Here is a 17,470-nt window from a genome sequence, read left to right on the forward strand (position 1 = left end):
CCATGTCGTAGAACCAACGAAAGTTATTATTCCTCTCTTCGTTATGTTCATCTATAGGGGATTCATCATCCTCGACTGTTGTGTCAACCATTTTAATAAATTCGGTATTTTTTCGTATATCATGTACACGTTTGACACAATTGTCTTGGATGTGACCCGTATGACCACAATAATTGCAAATCAGATATTCAGGAAGATCAGTATATTTTCTTTTTATGAAATCGTGATCAGAAGGTGTTGATTTGCATTTAGAGTGATCTCTACAGCTGTAGCACTCATGTCCTAACCCCATCTTCATATTATTGTCAGATTGTTCGGTTAGTAAATTTAGGACTTTTGTGCTACCTTCCCACTTATCATGGACTTTCCTTGCGTGTAGGAGTAAGTCCTTTAGGGTTTTAATCTCCTCAAGATATTTCGTGTGATCTACGTTATTATCCTTCTTAAAATTGTCACGAAAGTCTTGGAACCTTTTGTTAAGAATAAATACAACATCTGAGTGTTGTTTCTTAACATTGATCATATCAGTTTTAGATTCTTTTAGTTGCTTTGTGAGAGAATCTGTTTCTTTCTTTTGGTCTAAAATCACTGCTTCATTAGATGTGACTTTAGTCTCTAAAATTTCTTTGACTTTTCTAAGTTCTAAAGTTATAGCTTCACTAGCTATAACTTTGGCTTAAAGGTGCTTAATATTAAGCTTTAGGTCTGAGGTTATAGCTTCATTAGCTATAACTTTAGACTCTAGTTCCTTCTTCTCCGCATTAACAGTGTCTAATGTTGTGGCTTTATCTGCCGTAACTTTAGATTTCAACTTCTTAGCTTTTGCCTTTAGAATATGATTCTCCTCAGCAATATCAAGAATCTGTTCTTTTAGATCCTTTAGTTCCACATCTTGTTCATGACATTTGTCGAGGGATTGCTCAAAGAATTCAATTAGGGCATTTTTAGATAGTTTCTTAACACACTTTTTGAGTTCAAGATAACTAACCTCATCATCGTCATCTTCATCTGATTCTCTTAGAAATCAGTAATTTGAGTGAGAATCCGTGCTATCATCGTCGCTTTATAAGATTAGGTCAAGACTGACGCTGCTGAGATAAAGATTTGCTACTTCGTCATCTTCATATCCTTCATCATCTTCTGAGTCAAGATCTCCCCAACACGAAGCCATCATTACTTGCTTGAACTCCTTCTTTGTGTTCTCACGTTTTCTCTTGTCTTTAATTTTCTTCCATGTGGGACAATCCTTGATCATATGATTAGATTCTCCACACTTGAAGAAACCTCTGTTTGCAAATGATGATTTAGACTCTGTTGCTTTCTTATTAAAAGACTTGTTGTTATTATCAGAAGATATGTTTAGATAATCGTAGAGAATAAAATCTTAACAATAATCAACTTATATTATAAGCTTGCACGAGAACCACACGGCTCATATGCCATGTTTTTCATGAAAACCCTACCTTGACATTAGGTTAGATTTTAGGGTTTAAGAATAGGTAGTATTAGAAACCCTAATTAGTAATATGACTCAACTCATAAGTTGATTCAACATAATTACTAATTATAAGCTTGAAATAAAACCACGCTCAATATGAACATATGCTTCCTTGTAAAATAAATACTTTTTGCTTAAAACATTTAAAAGAACCAAAAACATTTTTCAAAAACAAATTGAAAATATTTTAGTCGGTGTAAACTTGACATCTCAATGTTATAGTAGAAGATCTATAACATTGAGCTCCTATATAAGCAATGTTATAACTGTGAGGCTATAACTTTACTAATTTAAGAAGTACATTCTCACGTTACCATTACAAGATAATCACCTACGCTATTCTAATCTTCTTAGGAGATCTTCGAATGTAGGCTTCTTCGTTATTCAAGCTTAATCAATTTTTATAAGAGCTTCAACTTCTCATGAACGCTTGAATAATTCTTCAATATCTTGTAATATCTTGGTCCTTGATTGAGGGCTTGATCATAATATTTTCTAGTATATTTTCATCACAATTTTTTAAGCTTTGCAAACAATAAGTCTAATCTGAAGGAACTAAACAAATAATTACGCGCAACGAGTATATAGAATGTAAAGCACTCTTGACATCATCAAAACATAAACATATATATCTATATGGTTCAACAGCTTTGGTGCTCCGGAACCTGTATGAGATGGCCTATCTTCAGGGTGTGGGGACCAACTTGGCTCAACCGGTATGGTGGCGTGGTGTAGGGAACGATAGCGATGTGTTTCACTCCTATGGGGTGGATCCGACTACATGGGGAGCCCTTACGAGCTACCCTTACGGATGACTTGCACCGTGGAGGAGCGGAGGAGACCCTGGGACGGGAGCTGCTACCGGAGGAGGATGTGGAGGAGGCACATCAGAAGCTGGCACTTCTGGAAGTGGAGGTGATGATGAGATGGAGGAGGATTGCGACGGTGACCTTGAGTGATCGTTCTTTGTTTTCGTGCTTGTGTTAGTAGACTTGTGTTGGATTGTTATCTTTATTTTTGCGGTATTGGATTTTTATTTGGTATGTAATTGACCATAAGGCCATTTTTCGTGACTGGATTTTCTAGACTTGGTGTGTAGGTATAATGATGTCGGGAATAAAACCCCGAAAATTTGCATAATTCTTTGCTTGATATGGCATTCGGGAGCATTATGACCTGGAGATACTCGATCGAGTACCATGTATGTTGCATTTTAACAAGCATTCTGATATGCACATACTCGATCGAGTATGTCTAACTCGATCGAGTACCCAACTCTGTACTCGATCGAGACCCAACTCTATACTCGATCAAGTGCCCCTGCATGTACATAGATACCGTTTTTCTCGTTTGAACATGGGACCATGGTGTATTTTTGCTGAGTAATATGTCATTATCATGATCGTTGATGAGTACCTTGTGTTCTATACTTGTGTATGGGTTGTATCCAAGAGGTATACAATGATTGTATTTCTATGTGGTTGCTCATTTTTTTTAGTTGTCGTTCTATGGGTTATGTTGGCACTGAGTTGGCTGCAAAGATATTATAGTGTCACATAGGCAAACTACTTTTCAATTTATAGGTAAATCGAGTAGTATTTGTTGGGCATGACAGATTCATTGCTGTGTTGTTAATTTCCATCTTATATGTTAACATAAATACATGTTAGTTTTGTAATGTCAAAGGATAGGTTGTGGTTTTCGTTTCATCATGATATATCTCATCTTAAAGGTGAACTTCAGGGACGAAGTTTCTTTTAAGAGGGGAAGAATAATGTCGCGCATGAAAATGCCAAAAACATCGTCTTTTAAGTAAATTATCAGTAATTTAATTGTTATTTCTTTTAAGTAATCAAAATGCTATTTAAATGATTTAGTTGTTGCATTGTTATGAAGATATGAATTATGTTGAGTAATTTAATTGTGTTTAATTTATATAGTGTTGTATAGTGTTAAATTCGCTTGGTAAAATGGAAGTAATAGTTTGTATCTATGTATCTTTTCGACTGTTAACATTTGGATGATGACTCGTGATAGAGTTGTGTTTTGATAGTTATATTCGCGAGAGTGGATGATGATGATGATTAGTCGGCATGGAAGGTTGGGTGGTATGTTTCGGGTATGGTTATAATGGTTCTTGTCGGGTTGGGTGGTTGTTAGACATCTTGGCTAAGGATACACTTTTAGTTTGTGGGAAACGATGAGTTGAACTTCAGGGACGAAGTTCTTTTTAAAGGGGGAAGACTGTAATACCTGCCCTGGTAGGGACCCGTTGACTGCCTGTTGACTGACCTTAGATACATGTTAGACCTCTTGGAACCTTTACTCTTTCGGCCCTGCGTCATAGTAACTTTGGGAGGTAGGAACTCGATCTAGTGTAGGCTACTGGATCGAGTACTCTAGTGACTCGATCGAGTAGAGGCCACTCGATCGAGTAGGCTCCATACTCGATCGAGTATGACGGGTTCGGCGTTAAGTTATAAATCGTGAGTCATAAACCCAAATCAGTTTCATTTCCATTTCTCCCTAAACCTAATCGACGACACACCTTCTCCCTCACCATCCTTCAACCCTTTTGAGATCCCTCACACTTGGAGACACCATGGGGACGGAGGCTTGATTCGGGTCGTGGTCTTGTCGCCGGAATGCCGAGCATAGATAAGTCGTCATCATCATACCTAGGTTTCGTTGTGGTTATGGTTGTTAGTAATAGGGGTTTTCCTATTGGTTGTGATAGGTGTTGATGGAGGTTGCCTTGCCTTCATATGGATGTATGCGACGTTGGCTGCTGATTGCTAAAAGTAGGTTTTATTACTCAGTACTGTTGATTAGTTATCATGTGTGGTGCGTGGTATTTCTGATTGTGTGGTTGTAATTGTATGTGGTCGAAAGGTACGCCCTCGGCTGAGTGAAGTCATTTTCGGGAATGGCTTCACGCCCTTGTTCCGCCCCTTGTGGTTCCCATCACAAGAGGGATGTGCACATTAATGGTCAATGGACTATTCGCTCTATGGTTTTGAGCGAGGCTTAGGTGGTAAGGCTGCGGTTCCCACTGGCAGTGTGGATTACTAGTTGCGACTGGTAATCTGGCAGAACTACACCTTCGGGTTAGTCAGGTGATTGGTGGATTATTTGAGTTGGAATTTTGTGCTTGTGTTGTACTATGTTTTGTATGTTGTTCTTCAGTTATTGACCTTGTGTGGTTTTGTCTATGTTTCTTTCTTGTTATGTGTCTGCGGTGATCCATTATGGTGAGTAGTCAGTCTTAGCAGGTGTTGATATATGGAGCTTATCTGAGTGCATTGGAGGGACGAGTCTTTCACCGACTCTTGGCACGGCGTAGTCTCACCGTAGTTGTTCTATTCATCAGTTGTATCTTTCTTTTGTTGAGTTTAAGCTTGTAATTAATTTTAATAGTTCTTTTATTGATGTTATGATATACTACTCCTCGGGCAACCGGGATGGTAATGCCCGTATCTGCTAGGGAAGGTCTTGTTAAGGCTTCTTGGTAGATGGAGGTGTTATAGATAGAGAACAATACCTGTTGAATCTCTTCATTAGTGACTGAAGCCAACAGGATGTCATGATGTTTAGGAGTGCAAGTCTTCCCCATTTGGATCACATTTTGAGAGACTTTAGTGATATGGTTAGATGTCCCAAGCAATTCAGTATAAAACTCAATGAAAGCTTGTTGAATCTGATCATTATCCTCACAAAGGACACCCTTACTATCTTCATTTTTCATAACTTTAGACCTTATTTGTCTGCCTTTAAATACAAGTTATTACTAATATACCGTAGAATACAACTTTCATATTTTCTCAAATTTTTTCTATTTTTTTTTGATAGAATGTAAGTATATATCAAAAGAAAATAGTCACCGTACAATGAGAACGGGTCAATATGTCAAAACGACATTACGACCCATTCCCACATAACAAATGACCCAAAAAACAGGACAAAGCCCAAACCAAACGGATAAAACAAAGTAAACAAAATCTGATAGACAAAACAACAATATCGCATATAACTATAATATTTTTTTTATATACGACCCTTCTCCCCTGAGATTTGCTCCTCTTCCTTTTCCGACAACGGTTCTGATGACGATCAAAGTCCCCTCCCAGAAGTTTAGTAATCCATACAACATCTCGTCTCTCAAGTTTCCTTTTATCCAGACCTCAAAACCTCAGTTTCAATTCCTTAAAGATACTTTGAGCAAGTTTATGCGGTCTCAATAGAATTAGCTCATACTTTGGAATTTTTTGGATAATTAAGGTTAATTGGCTAAGAAATTAGAGTTTTAGGTTCCATTTGAAAGTATTTTGGGCCAATGGGTCCACGTCATCACTTTTTATTTTTTTCTAGTTTTTATACGAAACCGCTAAGAAACCTAGTGGCTTCACTTAGTTTTTTTTAATATATATAAGAGGCGAAACCGCTAGAAATTATAGCGGCTTACCATGTTGTAGGCCCTACTCCATAGGTATCTATTACTGTTTTTGTAATGTTGTTTGAGGAAGCCGCTGAGTTCCTCAGCGACATTGCACCACATTTTGGTTTTTTTAGTAAAACAGATAAAACCGTCAGGTATCTTAGCGGCTTATTCTCTACGCTATTTTTCTAAAAGTTACAGATGTTTGGATGATGACATTTTGTAAAGCCACTAGATTTCTTAGCGGTTTTGTATAAAAATTAAAATAAAAAATAAAAACTGATGACGTGGATTCATTGGCCAAAAATACTTTCAAATGGAACCTAAAACTCTAATTACTTTGCCAATTAACCTTAATTATCCAAAAAATTCCATACTTTGAGCAAGTTTTTCCGTTAATTCCTTTTTCTATACTTCCTCGAGATCCAATCAACCCATTTGTTTTTTAACAATATTTATGAGTGAAGAGTATCTTCAAAATTCCTTGTAGTATATAAAAAGTATTATAGTCATATGCGATATTGTTTAATTTACTATTAATAAAGTGCAATAAAAATATCAATTTTTGTATTTTTAATAATTTAAAACCTATAAGTTTACTCGACTTTCATATTATGTTTCACTCCCCTTTTGTTTTTCACTTTTTCTTTTCTGTTTTTCGCATTTTGAGGTGTGCGTTCACCCATGGACGGTTATAAAGGCCGATTTATGTCAGCCGACCCCAAATCATTTTGAGATTAAGGCTCTGATGTTGTTGTTGTTGTTATTGTTTGTATTTTTAATAATTTAAAACTAAAAATATTTGTGATTTAAATTGTGCATTAGTAAGTGTGCAAAAGGGAAATGAATTGTTCAAATTTAATTGGGGAGAGTATATAACAAATATAGAGTATTACTTAATAATCTGACATAAGAGCATCTTCAATGGTTTATTTCTAGGGACCTGCTTGCAATATTTGCAAAATTATTTACATGTAACTTACCATTAGAGTTGGAAATTTATGTGTAGCTTTGTCAAACTACATGGCTTTCTTAAAAAAAAAAAGCTAAATTATTTCATTGGTTGAAAATAAGGATGTAGACTCATACAAGATACAAGATGTTGTAGTCCGTCGTTTGAGTGGTACGTAGCCGAAAAGTAGCATAGCTTGAAAAATCGATGTGGCAAATCAAGCTACATCGAATTTTAGATGCCCATTGGAGATTGGTATTGCTCTAAACAACTTCCAAAAACAAAAAGCCTAAAAACCAATTTTAGACACAAAATGGATCCTCACCGCTTCTTTTTTGTCCATTTTTTCTCACAAACATTATTAAACTAGTTTTAAACCCGTGCAAAAAATGCACGGGCCGTAATAATAAATGCTATTATTGCATACATGAGCATATATAGAATCTTATATGTGAGCGTGATTAAAAATGTTCAATATTGTGACAAATATGATAGTTGATATACTAATAATTTAAAACATATATTTCAAAATATAATACACATTAAATTGTTATGTCGTAATGTCATGAAATTTTAGTAGATTTATATATTAGACGAAATAATAAGCATATATGGATTAGATAAATCTCATAATATAAATTGGGTTGCATTATCAATTTTTCATGAACGGGCCGATCTGACAGAGGTTTCATGATCCGAAAAAACAATGGAACACTCGCCCCGAAACATAACACTATTTAAAACCATACCCATTTTAACCCATATGAATTATCCCACAAGAAACTCTATCACTACGGTCTACCCCTCTCCATATTATTATTAGATGTACAATTACTCCTCTCGTAATTTATAAACGATTTTATCGTCATAAATAAACGGTGTTTTATTTACAAAAATAAAAATAAAGAAATGACTAAAATGGGTAAAAATTGTTTTTTTAGTTGTTGAAAATGAAGATGTGTCAACGTAGACTTGACTTCTAAAGTCGCTAACTCGGTCAACGATTTATTAGATCTAGAAATCTTATTAATCCTTAACATATATTATAAGCCAACAAACTTAAATAAAAAAAGCAATCCAAGACAAAATTAAACAATACAATCTCATTATCTACTCCGTATTTCCCAGCCACCCCCAACCCCCAAAACAAACCCTAAGTACATACGGAGTATTTACTAATGCATATCGTTTACCTTGTCCGCATTCCACTCTCATTCATTCCCCTCTCTTAAAAAACTCCAAATTAAACACACGTATTTGGTGCCACTCATACCCTCACTCATCTTCCTCAAATATGGGTTTTCATCATCTACCTTCATCCAATCGTCCTCCCATTTTTTTTATTAAACCCAATTTATTGTATATTTAAGAGTTTTCAGTCAATATTGAAAATATTGGATTAAATATTGTAAAAAGATTCATGTAAGTAATAACTTTAAATGTTTTTAAAATCAATTTTCACAGCAATAATTCATTTGCATGTCATTTAAAATTGTAGTTAATGTATTATACAACTGGTTGTATATACAACTTGTTCAATGCAGTTGAGCTTTGTTATAAAGTTATCGAGCACTACTAACAAAATTATCGAGGTATGATACAAAGTTATTGAGCTTAACAGAATAATTATTAAGCTCAATAACTTCGTAAAATAGCTCAAAAACTTGTAAAATAGCTCAACAACTTTGTGTAACAGGTCAACAACTTTGAGGCGTTTGTACCATGCTACTATACAACTGGTTGTAGGATAGTATTTGTGTTTAAAATTGTTAGATTTGCTGATAATTACGATCGTGATATTGTTATTTTCTTAAATAAATATACTACTTTATAGAAAAAATTTTTACTGTTATTAGGACGACTTTTTTCAATTTATATATATGATTACTTTACTAATTCTACTGATATCGTATTTATTTGACTCCTTATATTATTTTTTCGATTATTATACATTTATGATTAATTTATTTTTGTCCGACTATTTGTTTCGATTTTTTTATTATGTTCAAATTGTAATTAAAGCCCAAATTTTTTAATTTTATTAATTTCTAGGTTGTTGAATTTCGTAGATCTAAAACTCTTTTTATTTTATTTTTAATTATGTTCGTATTGTAATTTAGTATTATTATTTTATATTTAATATTTCTATATAATGATGCTTGCAAAATATTATATATAAATCCGAGAAATATTAAGTTTGAAGAATTTAAGTATATATGATTTCAATTTTTATGAAAGGTGTTTTTCTTGAGATTTTAAGCTAATTTTGTTATAGTTTATAATTTTTTTTATTTTGTAATTTTTTGGGTTTGAGGTAATATATTCGTAGTATTTGATTTTTTAAATTTAATCTTCTATTAAATAGCTCATAATTTAATTTTCCTGGAATTGTAATTTTGAGATTTTAATCTAATTTTGTTGGAGTTTAAAAGAAAGGAGGGAAATTGTTTATGAATAATCAGTGAAATAATGGAATATAGAAGATAGGAAAGATGGTAATTAATTCACTAAATGATCATGAGGGACCCTACATCACCCAAAAAAAAAAAAATCTGAATCCCTTAATTTCAACAACCAATCAAAAGCCAAGAAAAACCTTGACTTTTATACTATGTAGATTATACTCCGTGTATATAATCTTATTCATTTAACTTTCCATTTCGAAATAAATCAAAAGAAATGGAAATAATTCTTACTCATTTTTAACCACCGTTATTGGACTCGTCGATTTGACATTTTAAGCAATGAATTAATATGCGGTACGCAATTGAGTTTTTACTGAATTAAGTGGTTAGAGGGTTCGATTCCTAACTCTTGCGAATGAAAAAAATCAAATTTGGGAGATGTCAACCTATTAAATTGTCTTCAGTGCCCCAAAGGAGATTGCCTCAGCTGTCGGTAGGGGATGCTCCTGGTCAACAAAAAAAAAACGATTGTCTTTTTACTTAATCACAAATTCTCGTTTGTGACGATATCGCCACAAGCTTGTGACGAGTCAAGTAAAATCCACATGGGTGAATAAGACAAATCATTTGTAATTCCCTAGACATTTTAATTATTATCTTATCTACCCATATGAGTAATACTTGACTCATCACAAACTTATGACAAATATACCCATCACAAAAGAGACTCATTGTTACTTAATGCCCCAACTCCCAACAAATAGATAAGCATTCTTACTCTGACCCCAACAATTCAATGACACAACCATCTGAATAACCATATTGCCATTAACTTTAAAAAAATTCGTCAAAATAATACTCCGTACTAAGCACTCGGCATTCCAAAAGAATCCAGGAAAATACGGTACACGAGGTATTTGAAACTTCATTTTCAACATCTCTTCATGAACAATAAGTCAATAACTTGTGTATGTTGGAATACATTGGAACGAAGGTCCATATAGTGTACCCACCATGTCAGTCTTCATCTTCATATAAATATAAGTAACACCCCTCATTATTATTATTATTATTATTATTATTATTCACAAAATAATCTTATACTAATATTTCCTATTATTATTGATAATGGAGGTTATTAAAGGTAGAAGATCAACTGAGAGATTATTAGAAACAAAAGTGATTAGTCCAGAAGGAGCTAAGCTAGCTGCTAATGCGTATAATTGCAACGAGCAACCGGGTCATAACAACAGCCATCTCCAACATCCTAAGAATAGAATAATGAAGATGTTCAATAAGGTTCAAGTAGTGTATTATTTAACTCGAAATGGTCATCTTGAACATCCACACTACATTGAGGTTTCCCACTTAGCTACTCAACCCCTTCGTCTTAGAGGTAATTCTTCTATCTTTATTATTTTATGCCTAGCTAGCTTCTATTACTACTACGTAAAATGGACATACATTATTCATCATGTAGTGTTAACAATACACATTCATTAAATAAGATTATCATATTGATCGCGTAATATTCCAACCGCTAGTGCAGTATTTAGGCCTAGCTAGAAGATGATTGTCATACACATTAGTTATACAAGTCTGAGACGGACTCCATTTGCTAAAGCATTACACAGGGACAAGTATTTTTGTTGTAGCATTCACTTGGTTTCAATATATATAATTGCTTATGCATTTGCTTAGGTGATGCTTATCGATGTTATTGAGAAGTACTCCCTCTGTTCCTGTTATTTGTATTACTATTAACTTCTGAATTTTGGAATCAACCAGAGCCTTATTTAAATGGTTTAACACTATGCTTTTGCTTAGGACAATTATAACCAAAGGAATACATGATTATCTATTCAGATCATTTATTGTTATTATTAAATAAAAATGCATAATTTATAATTACTCTGTATATTGTTAATATCGAGAATGAAATGTGATAGGAGTAGTACTTTCATTTTTCAGTCGATAATGACATTGTTATGTTTGTATATTGGCATACAGATGTCATAGAAAGGCTTGCAATACTCAGAGGGAAAGCTATGCCCTGTCAATATTCTTGGTCTTGTAAAAGGTACATACACCACCTTTCACTATCATTCTCTAGTAATATAATATTACAAAGTCAACTTATGTATCTCTATAATCTTACTATTACTTAATTACTACTATAACAGATTATGTCTGTCAAACATCTTCAATAACTTTGCAAGTTTTAAAATTTATTACCGCAATAGTGACATATCATTCTATGATGTTTGAATGGTTTAATCAACAATCGGTTAGATGTATGCCGCTTTAGCTTTGTGTTGGATCGGCAAGGAAAAAGCTCAGTTATAGATAACCTATAGCACAAAATGTGTGAATTTTTGGTTTGTTACCTTTATAACATACGACTAAAAAAAAAGGCACATAGTTTAAGCGAATCATTTTGAATTATTGGGATAGTAATTTAGTGACCTAAATATGAATGTAGGAGCTACAAGAATGGATATGTATGGAATGACATGACAGAGAATGATGCAATCTATGCTTCAGAAGGATCTGAATATGTACTTAAAGGATCTGAGCTAATGCAAGATAGGGACTTTTCTGGTTTGTGATCAGTCCATTCTTTGGTTTTATTTGCATAAATTCTGTTTTCCTATTATTATTATACAACCCTATCTATTAGTGGTTTCATATGTCTAATATTGGACTTTTCTGCATCATGTTAACCTCTCAAACACAGTAACACGAGTACCACCTTCCATGAATTTATCGTCTAGATCAGTTAAAATATGATCAGTATTTAAGACTTTATAGCACATAAAATTGTACTTGGGGGCCTAAAGCTAAAAGGAGGCTTGACTTTAGTTTGAATAACATTTGTAGAAATTAGATTTGAAGAATTTGAGAAGAAAGGGAGAAAACAGAACAAAAGCAACAACAATGCTAAATCAGAGAGTAATGAACTGATGAGTAGCAAAGGCCTTCAGAGACGTAGCTTTCAACAACACTCTTCGAATCAAGTTGAACAACAAGATGACCGCAAATATGGCCAAAATGTAAAGAGCAACGAGTATGAAACAGAAGAAGAGGAGAAAAGGGTGAGCTGCAATAGCTCAAATGCATACTATTCAAAGCCACTTATTGATGATAGCCAGATGATAATGCAAGTAGAGCAGGAAGAGTCCTATTCGATTCCTTCGACTTCTTCAACCATCTCTGACAAACCAGCGCAGCAAGAAAAACCATCAGTGTTAACCCGGGAGGATCAAACAAAGCAAAACCCAGGTTTTGAATCCAAGCGATTTGAGGAGAGTATGGTAATCGAGGAAGATGGTGACCCACACTCAACTGCCTTGACTCGAAACCCCGTTCTCCTACAACTAATAGCTTGTGGAGGAGCGAAGCCTAAGGGAATTAGTAAAGGGGAACACAAGACCAACAACTTTAACTTCAACATGAGAAATACTTTGATTCCTTGCCTAAAACAACAGTTAAGCACTAGAGTGAGCATGAGAAATAATCTTATAAGTAAACGAGAGGGAGACGGAACTACTTGTGGGTGTAAGTTGGAGAAAAGTGAGGTAGAATCGCGTAGTAAAAAGGAGGTGCTTGATGATCAAGATATGATCATGTTGAGGTATATGTCTGAGAATCCACGGTTTGGGAATTTACAGTCGCAAGAGAAAGAGTATTTTAGTGGCACCATTGTTGAGACTATGAATCATCACCATGCTCAATCATTCAGCTCTGAATCGGGCTTCGATCAGGGTCACCCTCTCACATTCGGCAAATCATCCTCCTACAATGAGCTAAGGTATCTACTACAGTATAAAAGTACCTCTTTTTAATAATTTTGTCAATTAATCTTTATTAGCTGCCCTTTTCTAGTTCTATTGGCATATCTACTGTTAAAGGTGGCATAAAGGTTTCTGCTATAGTTCTGTATGACAACTCATGTTTCTGTTTTTTCCAGGAGCGCTAAGGCCGGTCTTGAAGCAGTAGCATCGAAAGCAATGGGAGAAAACGAGGATGAAAGCGTGAAAGCAAAAGGGATGATCAAGTTGTGTCTTCCTCGAAAGAAGAATTACCCTTCCAATCTCAGTAAATCGAACAAACTTTGAGCTCATGCTTCACATTAAAAATTTCGCTTACAGAAAAGCAGTAACGAGAGGGCTATTTGTGGCTTCTTATAAGTTTTTTAAGTTGTTATTAATAGGAATGTTTGCCAAGGTTGTTATGGGCTAATTCATGGCTCAACTTGAAAACTAAGCACCCATAAACGTTATTAGAGAATTTGATTATGTATTTTGTCTGTTTTTCCTTCATGCTTCACCGTCAAAATATACCTGTACAATAAGAATCTGTTTAGGGTCCTACAAGAAGATATACTTGACAGAAAGAAAGCTAAATTGGAAATATTACAGATTATAGCTCTTTGAATACTAATTCTAAAATAAGGCCGCCTTGTAAAGTTATACCATACAACAAGATAAACTACCGTGTCTCCGGTTTAGTAAATTCCGATCCTAGGTACTGCTTTGACAAACAGATTTAATTCCAATCCAAAATGATATATATTTTTTTATTTTTGAACATCCCCTTAGAGCACCCACATTGAAGAGAATGGTGCATCTTCTTAACACCTTCTCTCCTCCAAGAGGATATCCTCTTTAATGTGGGATTAATTTTAACATCCTCTTTGAAAGAGGAGGAGGAAGACTTTCTCTATTTTTAGAGGAAGTACAACCTTGGCTCTTGTGTCCACTCCCCTATCAAATTATTACATATGCATTTTATTTTATATAATTATCACATCAAGTAATATTAAAAAAAAGAAAGAGGAAATAAAGATGATCCTCTTTGATGTGGGAAAAAAAATAGAAGAAGAATAGGAGGATGGAGATAGTGGAAAATGAGTTGGATGAAAGAGAATGTGAGGTGTCAAAAAAATAGTGGGAAAAAGAGGAAATAAGAGGAAGAGTACATACTCTTCAATGTGAATGACCTTATACTAAAAGAATAAGAGATCTCCAAATTTTTCCACCTAAATGAAAACCTGCCTGCTAAATCTCGTCGACAATTTACTAATTATCGTCGACAATTTTAATGAACTTCCAAAACTACCCCTCCCTCACACTCCCCCTTATATTTTTTCCGTCTTGTTTTGTTTTCGTAAAAAAGTAATTAATAATTACTAATAAACCCCGTTCGGGGATAGTTCGTTTTATTTTAATTTTTTAATTTATTGAAACTTATTTTAATTAGCGATTATCGATCCACGCATCCAAAACTAATTTAAGACGGAAATTAATAATTTTTTTTAAAAAAAAAAAATTGTTGAAAAAGGGCCTGGATGAAGAAATTTTTCGTCCAGACCATGGTCCAGACAAAAATATTTTTCGTCCAGACGGAAAATATTTTCGTCCGGAAAAAAAAAAAGTTTTTAAAAAAAAAAAAAAAAAATCCGGACGAAAATATTTTTCGTGCCTGGACTCAATCCTGGACGAAAAATATTTTTGTCTGGACCATGGTCTGGACGAAAATTTTCTTTGTCCGGACCTTGGTCTGGACGAAAATGTTTTTCGTCTGGATTCTTTTTTTTTTTTTTTTTTTTTTTTTGGAAAAAAAAATCATTTTCTGACTTAGATTAATTTTTGGTGCGGTAATCGATAATTGCTAATTTTTCGTTCATGTTGTTAATTACAAATCCCGCTTTTTTTTTTTTTTTTTTTTTTGAAAAACCGTCTTTTTTTTTTGTTTGAAAGATTTTAGTGAGACGTTAGTGAGACGGAAATTGACTTGTGTTTTAGTGAGACGGAAATTGCATTTTAGTGAGACGGAAATGGAGTTATGTTATGGAGGACAAACTTGGAAATTTACATTAATTGTCGACGATAATTAGAAATTGTCGACGACGTATAGCAGGACCCAATGAAAATTACTCTATAATTGGTCTTCATTATGTAATATCTATAATTGGGCCAGGCAGTTTAATTTCATCTACTCCCCTCATTCAAAGTTCCAAACCAAAGCTTACATTCTCTTTTCGGAGTCCAACTTCACAAATTTTGACTGTGAATGCTATCAAAAATATATATAGATTTGTTATGAACAAAAATTACATAAAATGTTTTTTTTGATAAAAAGCGACAAGTATTAAAAGTGTTTAACCTTTTCTTTTCTACCTCTTAATACTAAATATTATTAATAGTAAATTTTACAATTAAATTTCAATTGAAGTTAATACTATTACTAATTGTTAGTTTCTTTAATATGTTTAAGGATTATTTCATAGGAATAATCCATCCTATAGGTGCCCTGCAAATAACACTTCATCCTATCAGTAATTCCAATTAAATCCATCCTATCCAACATTCTTCCCATAACACTCTCAGTGGACGGGCAACCTGAAGAACAGGTCACCCTTGTTATTTTTAGGTAAAAAACACTTCGTCATTCCTTATTTTCCATTAACTTCACCTTCCTCCATAATTGTTTTACCCTTCACGCTTCACCCTCCACCGACCCAGCCACCACTCTGCCGCCAAATCTCAACACCCTACCCTCACCACCGGAAAAATACGTTGGAACAAACCTCCACAATCTACACTTAACAATCAACCACCACTAACAAGTGTAACAACTATCTCCACTCATCTCCGATTCCTTCCATAATCGTCGACCACCGGTTATCCACCCTTGACCATCTACCTCTCTCCACCATCTCCATACCCCACTTCCTTTTGCTTTATCTCCCTTCGTCCGCCATACCACCAGTTACAACAAGAGGAAAGTACAAGTCTTGAGTTGATTTCAGGTAAGCAATAAGCATGCCGTGATCTTCATCTCATTCCCCTATTATCAATTCATTTCCTCCTAAAAAAATGCCCAAAATCTCTTGCAATCCTCACACAAAAAAGACGATAACACCCTACAAGACTACCACTGCCAAAACCCCAATTTGATTTCAAGAAATACATGATATATAAATCCATCAAATAAGATCAACAAAGCACTAGACATGTCAATACCCATAACACCCTGAAAAAAAAATCCTTGAAATAAAAATCCCCAATTATTGAATGAATATTGCCTCAAATAAAAGTGCAGTAAGTTGCAACATTTCACAAAATAATCGTGATGGTCAGCAAAGGCGTCTACAGTAACAAACCAATCTCATCAATTCAATACTTAATGCTCAATTACTAACAAAATAGATTGGGGATTTCAGGGGAATTTTTAGGGTTTCAGATTTGATTTTTCTGGGTTTTGTTTGGTTGGGATTTTGAAAGGTTTGAGATTAGTTCAAAGTTGTATGTCGTTGAAGGTTTTATTGGTTTGCAATTGATTTCAGGAAAGGTTTCACATAATAACGACGATAATGATAATGATGATGGGAAAATGTTATGTGTAGGGTAGGTTATGGTGGTGATATTATGTGAGGGGTGATGACAGTAAAGGGGAATTAGAAGAAGGTGTTTGATTTTGTTAATTATAATTATAATTAACCTAAAGTAACCGGTCATTGTTATGAGTGAGTTTGTTATGGGAAGAATGGTGGATAGGATAGATTTAATTAGAATTATTGATAGAATGGAGTGTTATTTGCAGGGCACCCATAGGACGGAAAATATTAGAATTATTGATACCTGGGTCTGGACGAAAAATATTTTTGTCTGGACCATGGTCTGGACGAAAATTTTCTTTGTCCGGACCTTGGTCTGGACGAAAATGTTTTTCGTCTGGATTTTTTTTTTTTTTTTTTTTGGAAAAAAAAATCATTTACTGACTTAGATTAATTTTTGGTGCGGTAATCGATAATTGCTAATTTTTCGTTCATGTTGTTAATTACAAATCCCGCTTTTTTTTTTTTTTTTTTTTTTTTTGAAAAACCGTCTTTTTTTTTTGTTTGAAAGATTTTAGTGAGACGTTAGTGAGACGGAAATTGACTTGTGTTTTAGTGAGACGAAAATTGCATTTTAGTGAGACGGAAATGGAGTTATGTTATGGAGGACAAACTTGGAAATTTACATTAATTGTCGACGATAATTAGAAATTGTCGACGACGTATAGCAGGACCCAATGAAAATTACTCTATAATTGGTCTTCATTATGTAATATCTATAATTGGGCCAGGCAGTTTAATTTCATCTACTCCCCTCATTCAAAGTTCCAAACCAAAG

At 34.2% G+C, this 17,470-nt stretch overlaps 1 protein-coding gene across 1 annotated transcript; it reads left to right on the forward strand.

Annotated features, from left to right (window-relative positions):
* The first annotated feature begins 10,240 nt into the window (after positions 1-10,240).
* LOC141586884 (protein SOSEKI 2) lies at positions 10,241-13,612 on the forward strand. Its single transcript, XM_074408279.1, has 5 exons — positions 10,241-10,686; positions 11,301-11,370; positions 11,773-11,891; positions 12,171-13,101; positions 13,261-13,612. The coding sequence occupies exons 1-5, from the start codon at positions 10,419-10,421 to the stop codon at positions 13,406-13,408; spliced, it is 1,536 nt and encodes a 511-aa protein (XP_074264380.1). The 5' UTR covers positions 10,241-10,418; the 3' UTR covers positions 13,409-13,612.
* Positions 13,613-17,470: the final 3,858 nt, after the last annotated feature.

Source organism: Silene latifolia, chromosome 6, assembly GCF_048544455.1.
Source record: "Silene latifolia isolate original U9 population chromosome 6, ASM4854445v1, whole genome shotgun sequence".
NCBI lineage: Eukaryota > Viridiplantae > Streptophyta > Magnoliopsida > Caryophyllales > Caryophyllaceae > Silene > Silene latifolia.